We start from the raw sequence: 19,725 nt of genomic DNA, 5'->3' as shown, positions 1-19,725 counted from the left end.
GAAGACTAGTTCCATAGGTTGTTGAGACTCCAGATGTTTCAAGGGTCCCAAGTCTTCAGTCCGGAAGGAACTTTACTCCTCACATCATGACTCATGCGCAACCAATAAAACCTTGCTCTAAGCAAGTCCAAGGTACGATCTTGCCCAATGTGTCCAGATTTATCATGTGCCCCAACAAGCGCAAAAGGCCGATGACTGCTCGTAAGAACCAGCTAAAAGTACACTCGACCATCTCTAGTGTGCCGTCTACATACAAGACTCCCTTCCTGAAACATAATTTGTTCCATTCATGGAGGGCAAGGTTCAACTCTTCAGACTCGTGTTCTTTTCCTGCCTTGTTCATTTGCCTCCCTTTCTTCTTGTAGTAGCGAAGTTTGCTAATGGTTGGGTCCTCTTTCTGAAGTCTCTCCAAATCCTCTACTGTGAAGGTAACATGGGCTTTCCCAGCATCTGCATTCTGACGTCCAGGTCTGTAACGATTGGTCAAATCATAATTGCTCAAAACAGCCCACCAACAGTGTCTTGCCTGCCGTGTCTAACTTGGTTGTGGTCGACACATATATCAGCGGGTTATTATCTGTCAAAACCTCTGTGTGGTTGCCGTATAGGTATTGATGCAATTTTTCTTTCACAGCCTATTCAAGAGCCAGAAACTATAGTTTAAGCACCAGGTAGTACCTCTCAGATTTGGTTAATCGTCTACTGACACAGGCCACTGGCCTCAACACCTCTTCCCCATTCACTCTCTGTGTTTGGTATAGCGCAGCTCCCAATCCAGACATACTTACATCCGTATTAAGCTCAAATGGACGCTGATAATCAGCATATGTTAATACTGGTGGTGCTGTCAACTTTAATATCAATGTATCAAAAGCTCTCTGGCACTCTGGTGATGGGTTCTTCCATGTGCCTTGGGTCTTGCTCCCCCATTTCATTCTAAAGAATTGCTCTGCTGTCAAGTCATTCAGTGGCCGGGCGATCACAGAGTACCCTGGTACATATCATCTGTAATAGCCAGCAAACTCAAGAAACGTGCATAGCTCATGGACGTTGGCAGGCACTCGCCATGTCTTCAATACCTTGATCTTTTCTTGGTCCGTCTCCACGCCTTCTGAGGACGCCACATGCCCCAGGTACTTCACAAGCTTACAGAAAAACTGGCATTGTGTATGTTTCAATTTCAGGTTGTGTTCCTGTACGTCCGTACTTTCCTCTATACAGGCATGTGGTATGCATCTCCAATGGTAGCACTATTACATTTCCGGTAATTTACACATATGCAAGTAGATCCATCTCGTACCTTAACCAAAACGATCGCAGATGCCCATGGACTACTTGATTTCTGTATCACGCCATTATCCAACATACCTCTTATTTGCATCCTAACTTCATCATAAAGTGATGGAGGTATGTGTCTCTATGGCTGTTTGAAAGGTTCGTCAATTGTCAAGTTGATATTATGCTTGATGATATCACATCGACCAAGGTCATATTCTCCCTTTGACAATTTGTTATGGTTGCAGTCAAACATTTGTTATTAATGGTACACTGGATCTCTTCCGCCCACCCTCTGCAGTAACAATCATTGGACTAGTCAGCCACACCATCTCCAGACCACTTACCACTTGGTTCTATCATGACATCAAGTTTTATTCTGGGAGGGACAGATTTCTATATACCCTGACAGTGCCCATACGACCGGTCACCGAAATCCTCTTCTTGACCTTACCTTTAGCACCATATACGGGTTCAACCATTTTGTCCCAGCAGAGATTGTTACCTAACATGTATATGCGTTGTCCTGGACAACTAGTGCTAATATTAACTTATCACTACTATCGCCAAATAACTGCTTCGGGAGAGACACTGTAACCTCCACTACACCACTGTATCGAATAGGCTATATCGTCACTCCCTGAATATGCAAGAGCTCACTGAGAGGAGTAAACTTGTCATAATAGGACTGGCTTATCATGGATTGTTGCGAACCAGTATCTATCATACATTTACACAATCGATTAATTACACTTACCCACTCCTCAACCAGAGTGCCCAAAACAGAATTATCAACATCGTCGGCCACACCTTTTATAATAATCCGATACATTATAAAAAGTATGGCTCCTCCTAATCTGTCCTACATGATGTTTGCTACCCTGATCCTTACCTGTTTCTGGACAAGGAAATATGACCCGACTCGCCACATTCCTTACATGGAGCCGTACAATCTCTCGCCATATGACCACGCTTCCTACAGTTGTAACAGTTGAAATTATGTTTTCTAGCTGTCCTCTGCTTGCAGACACCGGTATCACCAGTAGTGAGAATGGTGAGAATCAACAATTCTCTGTCCTGCCACAGTCGGATGTGACATGGGGTACACGCTGGGCTGGCACATAGCTTGGTTCTTTAATTCCCGTTCCAGATCTCTGGTCTATTTGTCTGAGTCTGCGTCAAAGACAATATATTTCCGATCTGAGTCTTGTATTCTTCACAGATACTCTTCATTTGTTCCTTACTCTGAATGTACTCTGAATTACGCAATAATTTCATCAACATAACTTGATCATCTTCAGGAGTGGAGATACCAGTATCATCTGACTGCGTGTAGTCTTTGCTGCGCAACTCGTTTTCGCAAACCGCATCATTGGTAGTACCCCCCATCCTTAATAGGGATCCCACCTCCCCCAACGGGTGTCTGAACAGCGTCAAGCAAATTAGTATCTCTCCCCGTCAGAATTTAGAAATTGCCCCTGGAATGGTCTCATACTAATCCTCCCATCCCGGTTTAGGTGTTACCAGGGGCGTCGATCATGGGGGGGGGGGACAGGGGACACGTCCCCCCACTTTCTGAAGGGTGGAGGACACAATATTAACTGTCCCCTCCACTTGCCAGACTTACCCAAATATCAATAATAGGCTTATATCAAAGCCTGCGTTTGTGTAAGGCCTTTGGTTCTGTGTACATGTACTGTATTCTTAATGATCAAGAATGAAAATCCTCATGTATGCACCAAATGACTTCATTTTGGTTGCATTTTTCAAAAATGTCTACCTTCTGAGGGGGCACGGGGTTACAAACCTATATTCCGACACCCCTATGTTCCGACATCCCTATATTCCGACACCCCTATGTTCCGACATTCCTATATTCCGACAACCCTATGTTGAGATGCTAATCGGTTCTGACACCTACGAAATTTTAGAAACGTTTTTGACATTTCACTGCGTTTGTATCTCTTTACTATAAGAAAAAAATATCATTATTCTTCTTCAAATATTATCCTACGCTCACCTTTTGTAACACAATGTTACATTTCTTTACATTAAAAATAACTATGCCGGATTATAATACTTGCCAGTCTTCTGGCCATGGGCTTTCATGGAGGTGTTTTTGTGATCATCGTCATCAATATTCTCAGACGCGATGTATCCTATCCTATCTATTTTTTTAATTATTGCCAAACGTTCAGATCAACAATAAACTATGTACCTGACAGTCTTCATGTGGGCCCCTGACAACTTGTACTCGGGGGACCTAAATTACATTGTTTAGTACTTTTATGTTCGACGATCATCCAATAAATTCTGAGCCGGCCAGAATGTGCCATATTTTCAATGGAAATATGTACACTAGTGGTCGGAAGCCAAAATTGGATAAATACCACTCCCCATGGTAGAACAAAGCAACATGTTTTTTCTCTGTTCAGCGCGATCAGTCTAGTTACAGAATACTGACTGTACAATTAAAATTAAGACAAGGCTGTCAAATTTACATGCCATAAAATAGACAGAAAGATGGGAATTAATTTGGTCAATTTTGGCTGTAGAATCTGAGCCGTTTTGTCCCCGAAAATCAGGGTAAATATGTTAGCTTTAAAAAATTATACACAGCGTTAAATAAAAAGTAATTTTATGGGATCAACCTTATACAAAGATATAATTACGTAATAGCCTGTCACATATTAAATAGGAATTCCTCAGACAAACACCATCATGTTATATATCAAATTAAATCTATATTGGTGTAGCGTACAAGTATTACGTTGGATATTACATCGTATAATCCATTACTTATTGACATTATGAATTCATTAACTTTATTATACGTTATTCAAAATCATCAAATGGCATTTTCTGGGCAAATCCTGTCTATGATAAAATGAATTAGTCATGACATATTCATGTATTTGAAAATAAGTCCTTTTATGCTTTCTCAATATTTTATTTACATATTTATTTATTTATTTAAGAGAACGCTATTACACTGCCAAGAAATTACATATAGATAAAAATGGAATTCAAATAGATGGCGAGACGTTGCCTGACCTAAGATTTACATAAGTAAATTAAACATATGTAGCAAAAAAGTTTGGGTAATTTAGGCAAACGTAAAATACATAATCGACGACTGCACAATGGAGCGAATAGGCAGTTTCAAATACATCTGCAGAACACGAAGGATATTGACAAAGAAATATCGTAAAGTATAAATACGGGATATACATGTTTTGGCAGATATAAGGATAAGTATTTAAATTGTGTATTATACCAACTGTAATTTATGAGTGTAACATATGGGAATATTTTCAGAATAAAGAGGAATATCAGAGTAATGCAATGGAACAACGAAGAATAGAATAGAATAGAATAGTGCTTTCTGACTTCCTTAAGGAAATCTGTCTAATATGGACCTTAACCTTGAACGATGAATTATGCATCAACTTTGCAGGTTGTATAAACTTGTGCAATATTCTCGCATTGGAGGAAGCCGGCCTATTGTACATTTGAATTATCGAATAAATATCTGATAATTCTCGATGTTTTAGATTGATATTAGACAGGGTCTACAGCTGGGTGGTGGTTTAATTTTTTAAACATGGAATTCTCTGAGACCTATCAATGTCTTAGATTGATAGGAAAACGTATAACGTGTGGAAGTAAACAAGGAATGTTGGCCGAAAACACACAATATAGGAATGGAAAGAGATAGTGTGAAACCTTTGTATTTTTTGGCAATCTCAAAAACTTATGCAAACACTACGGAATGCTAAATGCAGTGCCTATTCATCTCTCGCATAATAAATAAATAAATTAATTAATTAATATGTAGATAAACTTGGAAAGGTGCTGCCGGATGTAAACGGCAACCTTGCAATTCCGCGACTGATGAATATCGAAGTACAACTTTCATAAAAAAGGTAAAATAATTCTCCGATAATTATCAATCTAAAATTTCAATAGTTAGGCAATCGGAGGATTTAAGGTTAGAACCACATCTAACAGACACGGATATTGTCAAATAATTGTCGAAGTATTAGAATGATACAATGGGCAACATTGTTTGATAATTCTCTGATAATTATCCGATAACATTATGCAAGATCCCGCCTTCACGGACTTTCGAGCATCATGGCCGGACTACACTACGGTTGGATTTCCAGTATTAACCCACAGGACATTCTGGTTATATCAAAGTAGTAAAAGGTCACGCACGGCTAGTCAGATTAAGTTTGACACAAGTATACTGTGTGTCGGAACATAGGGGTGTCGGAACATAGGGCAGTCCCCCCTTCTCAGACACCCCCTGTTCGCGCAAGCGCGGACATTGGCCGCTTACGCGGACACAAAAGTTTCCCCCTCACCTATCAGAATGGATCGACGCCCCTGGGTGTTACCTTCTCTCTCTTGGTATTCAGGGTTTCATCTCCTACATCGGCCATACTGGTAGAAGACTCAACAAGACTCATTTTTATCTTTCAAAGTTGTGTTTTATTAGTGAAAGACAATTTATAGTTACGTTCAGTGAATACACTTTTTAATGGTGAAGATAAGCTTTATTGAGTGTTTCTAAGTGATGCATAGCTAATGCAATTATGAGTTGTATTATTTTGCAAGTATTGTCTATTTACGAAATATTGTGATGTAGTATGGCCTGTATTACTCATAACTTTAAACACAATCTTTTATGGTACTATGAATTCAGAAGTGCACTCAAAATATATATTGTATTTGTTTCAATAGCGTAACACGTTGGACATCTGTAATTGACAATACGTGAATGTAGCAGGTTTCTTGCGTGTACCACTCGATTAAGACTCAGGCACACGGACGCCACAATCCGCACAATCGTCACCATAGTTACACACATAATAGTCGCTATTGTAACCTCCATCGTCGCATAATCCATCGTGGGGGAATTCACAGCCATTTGTACACAATACCGGCCGCGCACCGCAGTCATAACAGTCACTGCCATACCAGCACAGGTCAAAATCACTACCCGGCCCTCCATCATCACATAAACCGTTGTAAGTATTATAACAGTCATTCCTACACAGCAAACTGGACCTAGAATCTGAATAGCAAATGAAATGAGGTAGTTTACAGACCAAGTGACACATAGTACACTGTATTAATGGTTGATTTGCTAAATGAAAGAGTGGTTTGATAGATAGCTATGAGCTGTGTATATTGCAACTTGAAATAATCGTTTGGCTATTCCTGAATAACAATCTCTCTCATTAAAAATCGTAGCTCCCGTGGCAAAAGATCAAGATCTTAACATCCAAACGATGGATACTTTTTTAGGGGAAACATCTGAAAATCTCAATCTCAACAATTTGTTATATAACTCATTAGTTATAGATTTAATTTTCAAAATTGATGTTTATGTGACAACCGGATCTAGACCCCCCCCCCAAAAAAAACACTTAGTCTTTGTATTTGTATGAATGATAATCCGTATGAAAATTGCATGACAAACGTATACCCTTCTTGACGGAGCTACCAACAAAAATATTACCTAACAGTGATTCGTTGATCTTATACACTGGACTGAAGTTTCTTTGATCTTACCAAGTAATAATTAAATTAAGGCCTCTCCAATATTACCTACCATCAAATTCTTTGAATCCGCCACTATTCACACTTGCCACCAGAGGTATAACGAATGACGTCATAAGTGGACTGCAGAATTCATCAACAAAGTATACAGAAGGATTGCTGTAAATAGCCGTGATGCTGAAATGAACCTGGTCTGAAAGTTTAAAAGAAGTATCGTTGAGAGATTGCTTCTATTCTATTCTATTTTACTAAATTCAAAATTAAGTTTGTTCAAAACAGTGTCAAAAATGTTCCGATAATACTAGTATACCCATACATAGTCATATGTTGAATTTAAATATGATTTACATATAACATATATGTAAATTTATTTTAGCTTTAAAGAGGAAGGGGTGGTCATCTGCGCACGCGCGGTATTGAGTTCTAGCGACAAGACCAACGCTAAAATGCAAAGGGTCATGGGTAAACGCGAACGTAATGGATTATACGATACGTTTAATGCCGTCCGCCGTGTGATGTTGAATTGATCGAATTACGGACATTGAGTTACGAAAACATCGAGTTACAAACATGACCACGCCCACTTTTGCAAAACCACGTCGAAATAGTAACTCGATGCTCAATAAACAGTTTACAGAACTTCGAGTTACGGGCAACCTATATTTTTGTTTTTGTTGAACGTCCGCATTTAGTAACTCGAACTTTAAGTAACAGTTATGGAAACTTCGAGTTACTGGCAACATATATTTTTTGTTTCGTTTAACGTTGTATATTTCCCGTAATTCGAAGTTTGGTTAACTGATAATTAAATTCAAGTTACTAAATTTCGCTCCGACAATGAGGAGTTATGTTCATAATATTCAGTGCAATACAATGCAAAATGTTAGTAGTGTTTGTCGCTGGACATTGGGGGCGCACATCTGGTGCTATTTAGAATTACACACATGTTATACTCACTTGAAGTAAGAGTGACGTAAGCTTCAAGAGTAATCATTCTAGTGAACAGGGAAAGTGGAAAGGGGGCAGGCTTCTCTCCAACGAAGTGACCGGAATTGTCGCCACTCTGTTCGATCCTACCACGTGCAATGACGTGGCCAAACGTACTCATTTCTATCATTGCTGACCAATTACGTTCAGTGTTGGCATCGCCGAAGTTACAGATACGAATCATAAATTCTAAGATGTCCAGCAAATTCAGCTCAGTGTCGTGACAGTTATCTGAAACGAACACATTTACTATTCGCAGTTTACGCATGCGTAAATGTAGCCTTCATCACAGGAAGAGCCTGGAACACTCTTCCAGGGTATTTGAAACAAAAATTATTGTTCAACTGTAAGACTATCGCTGATTGGATCCTTACGTTGAACAGTAATTTCGGTTTCAAATACCGAAAACCGAAATTACCGAAATTTCGGAAACTGTTCCAGGTTCTCTGTGCAATGAGGTGTTCACACAAAATCAATGCCAAATGTTGTTAGTGGTTGCCTTATATTACCCCTACGAATCGTTTGGCTGTGGAAGCTTACTATTTTTTCTCTAATTTGAAGAAATCTGATAAACCCATTTCGCAACTTTTCTCTTTTTCTTTAAAGGAATGTGGTCGTCGCGCCACGCATGTGCGAGATAAGGGACTCATATAAACAAAGACAGCGACTTAGACTGTTGCATGGACCAACAAGTCATACTGGTAGGTTGCCAAGTTAAGCCGTATTCAAGATGGCTACCCCCATGTAGTAAATATCTGTGAGTAGAGTAATCGCATTTATTTGATTATCACTTGTGTATACCCAAGGAACTTTGTTAAAATGTTCTTCGTAGACAGGGGTTTATATAGAAAATTTTTATTATGGATCGCCAACTCATACATTTGGCATAATATTTGTCCAGAAAATAATAAAATGGTCCTGTTTCAACAAAAAACAAACATATTTGTGTTGATTAAAATCAAAATCAAATAAGCTTGACTTGAACAAATTTAAAAAATGTTTTGTTAATGTAATGCTAATTATTTGGTCTCTAAAAAATGACGAACCTACACGAATGTTGCTGAAAGAATGGTTGCTCGTACGTTATATTTTTGAACTGCCTAAACGTGGTCACTATAGGCAGGTGATATAAACGTGGTCACTATAGACAGGTGATATAAAGGTGGTCACTATAGGCAGGTGATATAAAGGTGGTCACTATAGGCAGGTGATATAAAGGTGGTCACTATAGGCAGGTGATATAAAGGTGGTCACTATAGGCAGGTGATATAAAGGTGGTCACTATAGGCAGGTGATATAAAGGTGGTCACTATAGGCAGGTGATATAAAGGTGGTCACTATAGGCAGGTGATATAAAGGTGGTCACTATAGGCAGGTGATATAAAGGTGGTCACTATAGGCAGGTGATATAAAGGTGGTCACTATAGGCAGGTGATATAAAGGTGGTCACTATAGGCAGGTGATATAACGGTGGTCACTATAGGCAGGTGATATAAAGGTGGTCACTATAGGCAGGTGATATAAAGGTGGTCACTATAGACAGGTGATATAAAGGTGGTCACTATAGGCAGGTGATATAATGGTGGTCACTATAGGCAGGTGATATAAAGGTGGTCGCTAACACAGGGTTTCAGTCCTATAATGCCCGATATTGCTCTAAGAAAACATCTTGACAAAACGCTCATGCTCAGCTCAAAAAGTACTGCATGGTCAAAAGCAGATAAATAAAATCCCCTGTTAAGTAGCAATAACGTCAATAACCTTGAAGCCCCCTCAATATTACATATCGACTAGGCTCCGTTGGTGTGGAATATATTGCCAAGCCCCAAAACGTCGGTAAATGTGTGCCTCGATGATATTGATTCTTGGCTTACCACATGGTGTTAGCTTGAAATCTTGAGAGAAATGATGCTTCAAAGTTGAACTTGGGTCATAGCAATCCTCCACCACGAGTTCAAAGTCGTCGTAACCTACACATTTCCCAGTTTGTCCAAGTCGAAGTTGGTGAGCCATGCCCTGCCACACTTCTACCGGTCCTGTAGGGGTACATCGTACATAATCGGTCCTATAGTTTTTTTACAGTTAGGCTAAAACATGTATAATAGTTCTGGGTGTCTCCCTTCGAAATTGACGCCGCGTTTTTTTACGGGAATGAATAACGTCAATTGTAAAAAAATGTACCATTGTAACTATTTTATTACCACCGAAAAAGAAAAACGAGGCAGAGAGCGAGATAAAATCCGAGTCAAAATAAGCCACATTGGAACATTTGAACATTGGAAGAGTGTCATCCAACTTTTTATCGTCTGCAACTATCAATGTGTCCTGAATGGTATCACATCAGAGGACAGTCACACATGCAATTACGTCAGAAGCAAGAGATACGCTGGTAGAGGCCAATATTATTATTTGCCATCGATAATAACAACATCTGACTAATACTGTCTGTCACGTATTCGAGGGATAATAATACAATGTATTAAGCCTTTATGTTATTACTGAAGATTCTAAAATTGTTGAATTTGTCCTTGTTGAATGACAAATGACTTATACAACCAAACATCGTTGAATAACATTGCTTACGTATGTATACGTCATTTTGACGTCACAGAAGCGTCATTTGTCGATAGAGGGCGCTTCATTGAAATTTATATCAGAAATAAGATTGGAAAATACATTATACATTACGTCATATTTTGCAATTGTCGTTTCAGATACTGGGAGTTGCTGCGATTGGATAAAAATGTATCTATGAATTATGCCAAAGAGTAGAAGTAGATAGGAGTTGACATGGTTTGTTAACAACCAAAAATACGTTATTGTGGGACCTTCATACACAGTCATACCTCCAATCCCTGGTCCAATGTTCAACATCATGAAGAAACTGTCTTTCATAGCCTGTATAATATCGAACATAAAGGTTGAATGGTCATAAAGTGGTTGATAAATTTGTTGAAAGCAAACAACCTTTAATTATTCTACAATTTCTATCGCATTTCTCATAAAATTTGTGTTGAACATATTTGTTGTTTCTAGTGACATGTGGTATTGAGTACGCACCATTTCGTTAAACCTCGTTCGCGAGTAAGCGCTTTCAAATCATTCAAAAATGGCCCCAAATATTTATCTACGGCACTGTAACATTACTGTATCCTGGAAGACCTTTGTTGATTTCAAGGTACCAGGCGGTGAAAATGAAGTACAAAGAGTCATGCGCGTTGTTAGAACAACAATAGCGACAGATGACTGTGCACAAAAGCGATGCCCTCGTGAATCTATTTACGTTTAGGGAGAAGCTTTACGTAACTGGAGGGCGTTTGACACGTGTCTCAGATTAGATACTAGTATACACACACAGCACACATACATACATACATAAAAGTTATACTAACTTCAAGAGCTGGATACACCATGTATTCTAAGACTGGTCGAAAACAATTCTCCAGATTGCTAAAACAGTTGTATACCCGGTAGTACAAATCAGCGATAAAGTCCTTCACTTTGTTGTAAGTATTTGCAAAGAAATCTACGATGTCGTCGACATAATCGGCAATGCGGCGAAGAGAGTCATACATATCTTCCCCAAACCAGCGTTTCATGGCTTTACCTTCAACGTGCTGGATTAGATCCCGTAGGTCGTCTTTGGTGGCGTATTGCGTTCCAACTGGAACCACGTGGTTATCACGTGTCTTCGTGTCAACTAGGACGTCCCATTCTTCCTCTAATGTCGCTAGTCTAAATTCTAAATTGTTGTGTTCTTCTGAAATAGTGAAAAATTGAATAATAGTAATAATATATTACTGTTTTGAGCATAAGGAACAATCACTAAACAGAACTTAATGAATGATTGTTACGATGCTGTCCCAGTTGTTCCAAGACAGACAACTAATTAAAGGGTGGTGGTGGTCGCGCCACGCATGCGCGAGATATGGGGTCTCATATGAACAAAGATGGCGACTGTTTTTCAGACCAACGAGAACAAACTGAGGCTTTAATAAGCTTTATCTAGGTAATGTTTTTGGTTATTGGAAATAACGAAAGCGTCACATCGATAATTAGTAGGCGTTGCGCCCAGGTCAACACTCGTGATTTTCACTAGAAGAGCGCATTGGATTGGATTGTGGGAAAGTAATATTTATCAACACATGCACGGCGCGACGACCACCGTCTTTTAAATATCAATTAAAGGGCGGTGGTCGTCGCGCCACGCATGCGCGAGATACGAGTCTCATTATAAACAAAGACGGCGACTTTAACTGTTGCGCAGCTCAACGAATACACACTGAGACGTTACCAAGCTTTAATCGGGTAATTTTAGGTGATTAGTGCAGCTCGCGCCCAGGTCAAAACTCATACTTATGATTTCAATTAGAAGATCGCATTGGGTTGTGGAAAAATCAATATTTATCAACACAAATGTCGCACATGCGCGGCGCGACGACCACCGCCCTTTAATAATTGTGTAATAATCAGCAAGTGTGTATAAATAATTCTTCAATACTATGTATGGAAAAATGAATCTTTACTTATAGGACTCGTCATAACTGACAGCATTTTACCAATAATTAGGTATTGAGTTTACGTGTAATATCTTTGTTGAACTTCGAATTACTGCGCATAAAACGTAATGCAGCATACATCGTGTCATCAGTTATAAAAACGGATTATCAATGCTCGTCACGGGAGTAAAAACACGTACATGTTTCCACCAGCTTTAAAATCGAATAAATAAATAAAAAATTACAGACCAATCATTTGCTCCAGTAGACTGGCAATATCTTCGACTTTCTCAAAGCATGATTCCGAAGAGCGTAATTTCAGAATTAGCAATTTTCCGATTGTTGCCGTGTACTTATACTCTCCGGGTAGCGGTGAAGGATTCCCAGGATTAGAGTTCCTCTTATTAGTGACGTCGTCGCATGCGGAGTGCGTGAGGACCACAAACACAGCGAGAAAGCCCAGATGCATTGTAGTATTAGTATATACTAGTCGTAAGTTGCTCAGTGACGTAGCCGCTGATTCACTTCAATCGTGGCATAACACAAATCGAGTCGACCAGTGCGTTTAAAATAAACCTGCGATAACGACCCTGGTCGACAATTTCGGGTAATAAATCAAAGACCGGGCCTTAAATGCAACAGTAGAGCATCACTAGACGCGTGTGTTTATCACATACTTAGTGGCGTTTATCAATTTGCATATCGCGATACGCCTTTTTAATTGGCTACTCCAAGAAGAACACCTCATTGCACGAACTGTGTTACGTAACGCGAGCTTCAATTGGGAAATAGGGACACAACGTCACAGAGCCAATCAACATATTTTAGAAAATATCTGACATATGGTGTCGAGTTTCTAGAATCACTGCTTCAGTATGGTGCCAATTTGATCGTTATCAGCAGAGACGTATTGTTTGGAACGAATGCAGGCTTTATGGTATGTAGCTTACAATATGTAATATTTATGCCAAATACTTCCCGAGAAGGGATGTAGGAAACTACAGCCTTCAACATATGAAATTGACAGTTAATGCGCAGTGTGCTGTGTGAACTGTGTTCTTTATATGTGACTGAAAGATAGTCATCAGTGTCTCGTTGTAAAATGATTTTAAATCGCAAATTAAATCATGACTTAAGTGCCAAACAAATTTGACATTTTTCAATGTAATTGGATTCTTCATTTATGGGAATTACAGGAGATTCCCATTTTCACAGGAAGATAGAGATGATGTACCATTAATACCACAATTAGCATAATTAATTTATGCAAATTTACAGTTGAAGAAAAAAACCTGTTTTATATAATTTATCTGCAGTGTGTATCGATATACACTGTACTGCAATCTATAATGATAACTTGTGATTGCAAGTTTGTCACGTCATAATGATAGGAGTAATTACCTTTATTTGTATTTTTCCCAGGCGATGTATTGTGTGATTACGCTGATCTTTCTCACCTCTGTGCATCTCACAGCTGGTCAACCCAGTGCACAATTTGGCGACGGGGATGACCTGAAATGGGCAAAATTGGGAGACGATCTCGTGTCTCTTATCAATACATGGCAAGGTAAGTCGTCGGCATTCTTACTCCTTAACTCAAATTGCACTTAATAAATCTGACGAAAAGTTGTCAAAATAATTAGGTTATACAAATATTACAAATTGATGTGAGTGAGGTTCAACTTTCTATCCGTTCATATTGACACTTATGCAAATAACTGAAATACATTGCGCTAACTGTGCAGCAGATTCTAAATGCTTAAGATATGTTTTCTCCACATAGCAAAGATGAAGTAGGGCAACCTTATTGTATAACGTTTTAGAATAATCGAATATAAATACGATAAAAATAATTAACATATTTTGTTGTCCGTGCGTATGTGTTTTTTTCTTGGAATAACACTGGTTTTGCAAAGTCAATCTAATTCTAGCTGTGATTTCTTTGCCGTCATGTGATATTTCACTCCATAAAAATCTTCTCCGATGTCACATACTTCATTGTCGTTACTTGTCTCTGTCATCTAGCCTCCCCTGTGTTATCAGATTCTTTAGATCACACTGATCATTTTTTTTTCAGTATACAGACGCTGCTAGCCCTGTCTGTGTAAATCATTCTCATAAGGTTTTCTAATCACTTAGTATTATGCAACACTATATTCAGCGTTATTTAATCTGATTCATAAGTCTGCCGAGATCTAATCCATATAATAATGTTAGTATCACCAGTGAATGGCTAATGTAAATACACCGTACAATAAAATTGTGCCTTCTAGTGTTAACGTGTACTGTGCTGTACCGTTCCGCCGTTCGCCTCGTCAGTATTGTTTAAATTTGTAATTATCCGTCAATAAAGTGATGTTTTCAAAGTTCACTATATTCTATAAGATGAAAGACCAACCAATGAATCACAGTTGTCAGTTTCAACAACACTGACGTCATATAAACGCTCTGTCGCGAGAGGGTGTGACGTACAGGAAACTAACAACGTAACTTTATTTCTCCGATGGACGTGTCTGAACAACGTTTTGTAGAAGTTGGGTTTAGCTGGATTTAATTTTCGCACAAAAGACATTTTGGCTGTTTTTTATGGAGTTATTTACATTGATCCTTGATGAGTTGAATGGAAAATATAGAAAGAAAAGCTATATTCACTGCATTTTCATTTTAGCTATTCATTCCTTCAGCGAAAATAAATTTCAAGTGAAATTAATGTACAGTAATCAATCTAGTTTTAACTTCCTAGACTAGCATCTTTGTAATCCAAATTGGTTATCTGTAATTGGTTTATGGGATATTTGGTAACACAGTCAGAATATTTAGAGAGTAAATCATTTGATACTACGTGATATTATCATGGATGGTTCATGGGAATTAATGAGGTTATATGTCGGAATTGAAAATTATATGTAATTTCTGCCATGCTCGTGCCACTGTTATGGCTTCGTGTCTTTAGTACAAAAAAACAACTGGTTTCACCAGACAATATTTCGAGTCACGTTATATTAGTAAATGGCGAAATTTGTGTGTATGGTGTAAGTATGGGATAGAATCATATAGAATGTTACAAGGACTTGAACGGATCGTATTGTTATTGTCATTGATCTTAATATTATTGCATATTATAATGCAATTTATTTTGTGTTTTGCCAGTGACGTAATTGTTTTTACTTTTATTTTATTTTATTTTGTCGGGAGTTCCGTTCCACCGTGGTGCATTGACGTATACATATGCACAGTGCATAATTGAATTCTTCTATGATTGTTTTCGAATCATTTATTATTCCTTCAACAGAACGCCAGATGTCACTTCGCAAGCGATTGGACTTGCTGTCGGATAAAACACAGCGCGGCGGAAACGACAAATACATACTCAAAAAGGAAGTAGATTCCTTTTTACGGTCGTTGTCAAAACGCAAGATTCACCGCAAGAAAGGATGGGGATGGTTGGCGGAGGCGGCTGGTGACGTCACAGATGCATTCATTGATATTGGTGAAGTGGTTGCTGAACATTTCAATGAGGTACTGTACCAGGAACCAATACGCACGTTGGCAGAGGTGGCAGATGACATCATCGATTTTTTCGATAATGTGTATGTTGACTTGTGGTATTTTATGACTGATATCTACGATGATTTAAAGTACTGTTTCTACAACGCTGTGGACTGTCTTAACAATGCCTTTGAAAATATCATAGAACCCGTGATGGAGGTAGGATACAAAAATTTGAGGGGAATTAATTGTGTAGGAGAAATTGGTGATATTATTGTATTGTTACAAGACGATGGATTATTGATATATTGTATGATACCAGTATACCAATACCTTGAAATATCAAAAATATCACTTATTTGAATATATACTGTGGCTGTGTTCAATAAACAGTATATACTACTACTAAACCAGTAATCTTTGTGAAACGACGTTGATTTAAAAACAAAACAAAATGAATTACATGAAATACATGTACCCAATGATTTTGACAGTGGTAGGTAACAACGCTTCACTGCAATGTGTTTGTTCACTGGTTGAGGCGTGTCAGAAAAGTGACACTGGTATCATTAATTGTTAGTACGTTTGGCTCAACACAGTTTTCATGAGCCCCAAATATTGATTATAAAATTTACACGTTTTTCATCTAATAAAATTACTTTCTTTGCAATGTCATCGTAGGCTCTCGACGTTTTAGATACGGAAATATGCGATTGTGCCAATAAATAGAACCTAATTGTCGTCGACATTCATTGTTTCAGCTTATGAAAAATGAAGTGTTTGAATTACTGGCCAACGGATTTGGAGTCGGAGGTGAGTGAAGATAATAACAACAGAAGTTTCTGATAGTTTCTGATAAAATGAATGAATGAATGAATGAATGAATGAATGAATGAATGAATGAATGAATGAATGAATGAATGAAATATACTTTCTGTATATATTTAAAGATAGGAATTTGAAATCAGAAATTTGAAACTAATTGTGAAGTCATCGGATTAATTTGCATTGTTTTTCCAGTGAAAATTTATATATATACCTCAAAGTTTTGCTGAGTGAGTAAGTTTAAGAACTTGTATATTGTTACTGATATGAAATCCAATATTCTTACACATATTAACCAACAAATATTGCGTTCAAATTAATGAGTGTTTTTTTGAAGTTCAGCTCTGAAAAAAACATTTAAATCTTGTAAAATATTAAATCTTTCAGTACGACAAAGTATGTACATTTCCTTCAATCAGGTCCAATTGCTGTTTGGCAAGGTATGGCGCATCAAGTTCGGATCGGCAATGAAAATAAGTGTCTTGGTTACCATGGTGATGGTAACGGTTCTTACTCGCTTGGAGTTGAAGAATGTTTTGATCCAAGTTCTTCTCTAAAATCAAATTATTCGCAGGATTTTATCTTGACGCCATGTGGTAAGTAAATGCACCAGTCTATACAATGAAAACATACATACAATACTTGTACTGCTTTATGTTCAGAGGACGTCAATTTGATTAACTTGTAATATACTTGCGTTATGTTCGAATTAAAATAAAATAAACATGTAATGCACGAGTTCGGAAGTATTACTTATTATTATACATCTGTCACCGTAACGCCATAAGTTACAGCGTGCCGTAATTTTGCGGTATTTTACGCGTTGGTCGATACTCCAGCTGTACTGTCTCGGTGCATACTTTGAGGTATTCTCGTAATAACCTTATATATATATATATATACATTTATATTGTTGTTGTAGTAAATAATTTAATACGAACAGAACTAAAATCGCGTCACATCTGTCCCTTACCTTCATACAGGCAATTATATTTTTCTCGAAAATACCAATTCTAAAAATACTCCAGTCCAACCCGTATTTTCAAATAGGAAGCCGTTCAACTTGAGCGTAAACTTATACGTGTTATTTTGTCCACAGACAATTGCCATGACACCAGGATTAGTTTCTTGAACTTGATAGATGTGCAACTACGCATGTGTAATGTTGGAGATTTCACAACAGGTCGTGATTGGATGATAATGGTAGAGGTGTCGAGTATTGGACATGTTATTTTCCGTGGATTGGTAGCCAAAGAATACGGTAACACGGCAACCTTCAGCGCCGAGGTCACGAGTGGTATCTTCCCAATTGCTATCTTTACACGAACTGTTAAAATAGAAGGACATGTCAAACTGTGGGTAGATGGTAGGTTACCCTGGGTTAAATAGTATGCATTTTGTTTGTACCAAGGTATTCACATTCGTTCCATTGGGATTAATACGCTTCCGATAATTTGACGCTATTTTCACTGTAACATACTGTTCCGTAACAATGAACCATTACGTCAATTACTTCAATTACCACTCGGCGTTCACACTATCAAAGTTCAATCTCTTCCCATTGTATCTGAATTGTTTGTAGACACCCTGATTAATATGTCTCAACACGTGTCATTGAAATTGTTCAAGAAAATTAGTCACGTGATACTTTCTGCAGCGTGTTAGAAAGTCATGATATGAATTTGAAATAATCCCGAAGTTGTTAGAAACTGTTCTAAAGTAGATTTTCAATCCATGCCCTGTTTCTTTACGAATGTGATTATATTGCATGACGTGAGTTTAAACCCGGTGGCGCCACTTTCTCTCCATTCTTTCTTTAGGTGGCGTTTATTTCGTCATAGAGTCAGCTGTAACTAATCCGTCCGTTCCGTTTCTCGACGCCATCTTGTCTGCGTTTGAAATGTCCTTTATCGTTTCTACAGTCGACGTACTGGATATCAACACAAATACGGGAGGGTTCCAAAACTATTATTCAGGTAATTAAATATATTGTAACCAGGGGCGATACTTGATCGGTGATGTTGAACTTCCCAAATCGTTTATGACATCGATTAGCGGTGGTCATTTTTCAAAAGCATTTCATCTGGTACAAGTTCGGTTAACGAACCCCACCTGTTGATGTTTTATTATAAAAAAATCCGTATCAGCCTAATTAAATCGTCGAACCTTGGCAAATGTAGGAACTATGACTGTTTTTTTTTTTTCAAAATTAAAAGTGTCGGAAACCGTAAACATACATGCATGCACGCCTTTATTTACTGAAATATGTATACAGATATCATGTGTTCAGGTTACTTTTATTCTCACCCGAATCCAATGCCTACGTACAATGCAAAACTGAGTAATAAATCGTACTAAACATAAAGTCACGGGCAGCTTTTTAATCTTTTATTGCAGGATATGGTCAAAAAAAGTAGCGAGCTGTCTTTTGGAAATATTTAACAACAACAACAATTAATATATTTTCAGTCTTCAACCATATGTTATTGAACTATAGAAACCACATATGTTGACGGAACCACAGTACAGCAACTGTCTTTATCAGTTATCACTGGAATTAAGGAAATATAACTGTCGTGTTCAATGATTTGCAAGCAAAGGATCATTTTGTCAAGTGGCCGCCGTGATGTCATTGAGAATGAGACAGTAATGAGACCCCCACCCCCAGGGGTTACATAGAAAATACTATAGTGAACACGGTGTGGGCAGAGAATGGAATACGATTTGAGGTGCAAACAAGTCTCATGGCTCTCGCGTTCTGAACGAGATCTCGGCGGACATGTACGAATAGGGATGTGCTAATAGAATAAGAAGCACATTTCAATGCACGTTTGTATTGTAAATCAATTTCCTAATGTCTATATTCATTATTCATGAGCTTTGCATAATAAATAAGACTTGCTTAATCTTTTGTTCGCTTTAATTTTTCGTGCTAAAATGTTGGTGCAACAGATTTTATATACATATTTCAAGAATTTTGGACCAAAAAGATTTGCCGACAGGTTCAACAAATGAAAACAGTCTGTGTAATTAACATTTTACAAATCCACTTATTCTATTGTTTTGTATTGCCATTTGA

At 38.0% G+C, this 19,725-nt stretch overlaps 2 protein-coding genes across 2 annotated transcripts; one reads left to right on the top strand and one right to left on the bottom strand.

Annotated features, from left to right (window-relative positions):
- Nucleotides 1-5,749: 5,749 nt before the first annotated feature.
- LOC102809857 (uncharacterized) lies at nt 5,750-12,996 on the bottom strand. Its single transcript, XM_006813014.2, has 7 exons — nt 12,582-12,996; nt 11,226-11,593; nt 10,680-10,731; nt 9,708-9,869; nt 7,804-8,064; nt 6,899-7,039; nt 5,750-6,358 (listed from the first exon to the last, which is right to left on the bottom strand). The coding sequence occupies exons 1-7, from the start codon at nt 12,799-12,801 to the stop codon at nt 6,093-6,095; spliced, it is 1,470 nt and encodes a 489-aa protein (XP_006813077.2). The 5' UTR covers nt 12,802-12,996; the 3' UTR covers nt 5,750-6,092.
- A 182-nt stretch (nt 12,997-13,178) lies between these two features.
- LOC102800528 (uncharacterized) lies at nt 13,179-19,552 on the top strand. The gene is made up of 8 exons (XM_078006861.2): nt 13,179-13,269; nt 13,755-13,899; nt 15,625-16,040; nt 16,583-16,634; nt 17,066-17,242; nt 17,746-18,012; nt 18,467-18,622; nt 19,044-19,552. The coding sequence occupies exons 1-8, from the start codon at nt 13,267-13,269 to the stop codon at nt 19,061-19,063; spliced, it is 1,236 nt and encodes a 411-aa protein (XP_077862987.1). The 5' UTR covers nt 13,179-13,266; the 3' UTR covers nt 19,064-19,552.
- The last annotated feature ends 173 nt before the right edge of the window (nt 19,553-19,725 follow it).

The sequence above is a fragment of the Saccoglossus kowalevskii genome, chromosome 22 (assembly GCF_978046115.1).
Source record: "Saccoglossus kowalevskii chromosome 22, keSacKowa6.1, whole genome shotgun sequence".
NCBI classification, from domain to species: domain Eukaryota; kingdom Metazoa; phylum Hemichordata; class Enteropneusta; family Harrimaniidae; genus Saccoglossus; species Saccoglossus kowalevskii.
This window is presented reverse-complemented; position numbering and strand designations above follow the sequence as displayed.

What these genes read in the sequence shown, in the direction of transcription:
- LOC102800528 (XM_078006861.2), top strand. An exon ending in TCATAGAACCCGTGATGGAG is followed by an intron (nt 16,041 to 16,582) that starts GTAGGATACAAA and finishes TCATTGTTTCAG; the next exon opens with CTTATGAAAAATGAAGTGTT. An exon ending in TGTCAAACTGTGGGTAGATG is followed by an intron (nt 18,013 to 18,466) that starts GTAGGTTACCCT and finishes TTCTTTCTTTAG; the next exon opens with GTGGCGTTTATTTCGTCATA.
- LOC102809857 (XM_006813014.2), bottom strand. Translation starts at nt 12,801, where the DNA reads ATGCATCTGGGCTTTCTCGCTGTGTTTGTGGTCCTCACGCACTCCGCA. An exon ending in TGGTGTATCCAGCTCTTGAA is followed by an intron (nt 10,732 to 11,225) that starts GTTAGTATAACT and finishes GATATTATACAG; the next exon opens with GCTATGAAAGACAGTTTCTT. An exon ending in TTTCAAGCTAACACCATGTG is followed by an intron (nt 8,065 to 9,707) that starts GTAAGCCAAGAA and finishes TGTTCGTTTCAG; the next exon opens with ATAACTGTCACGACACTGAG.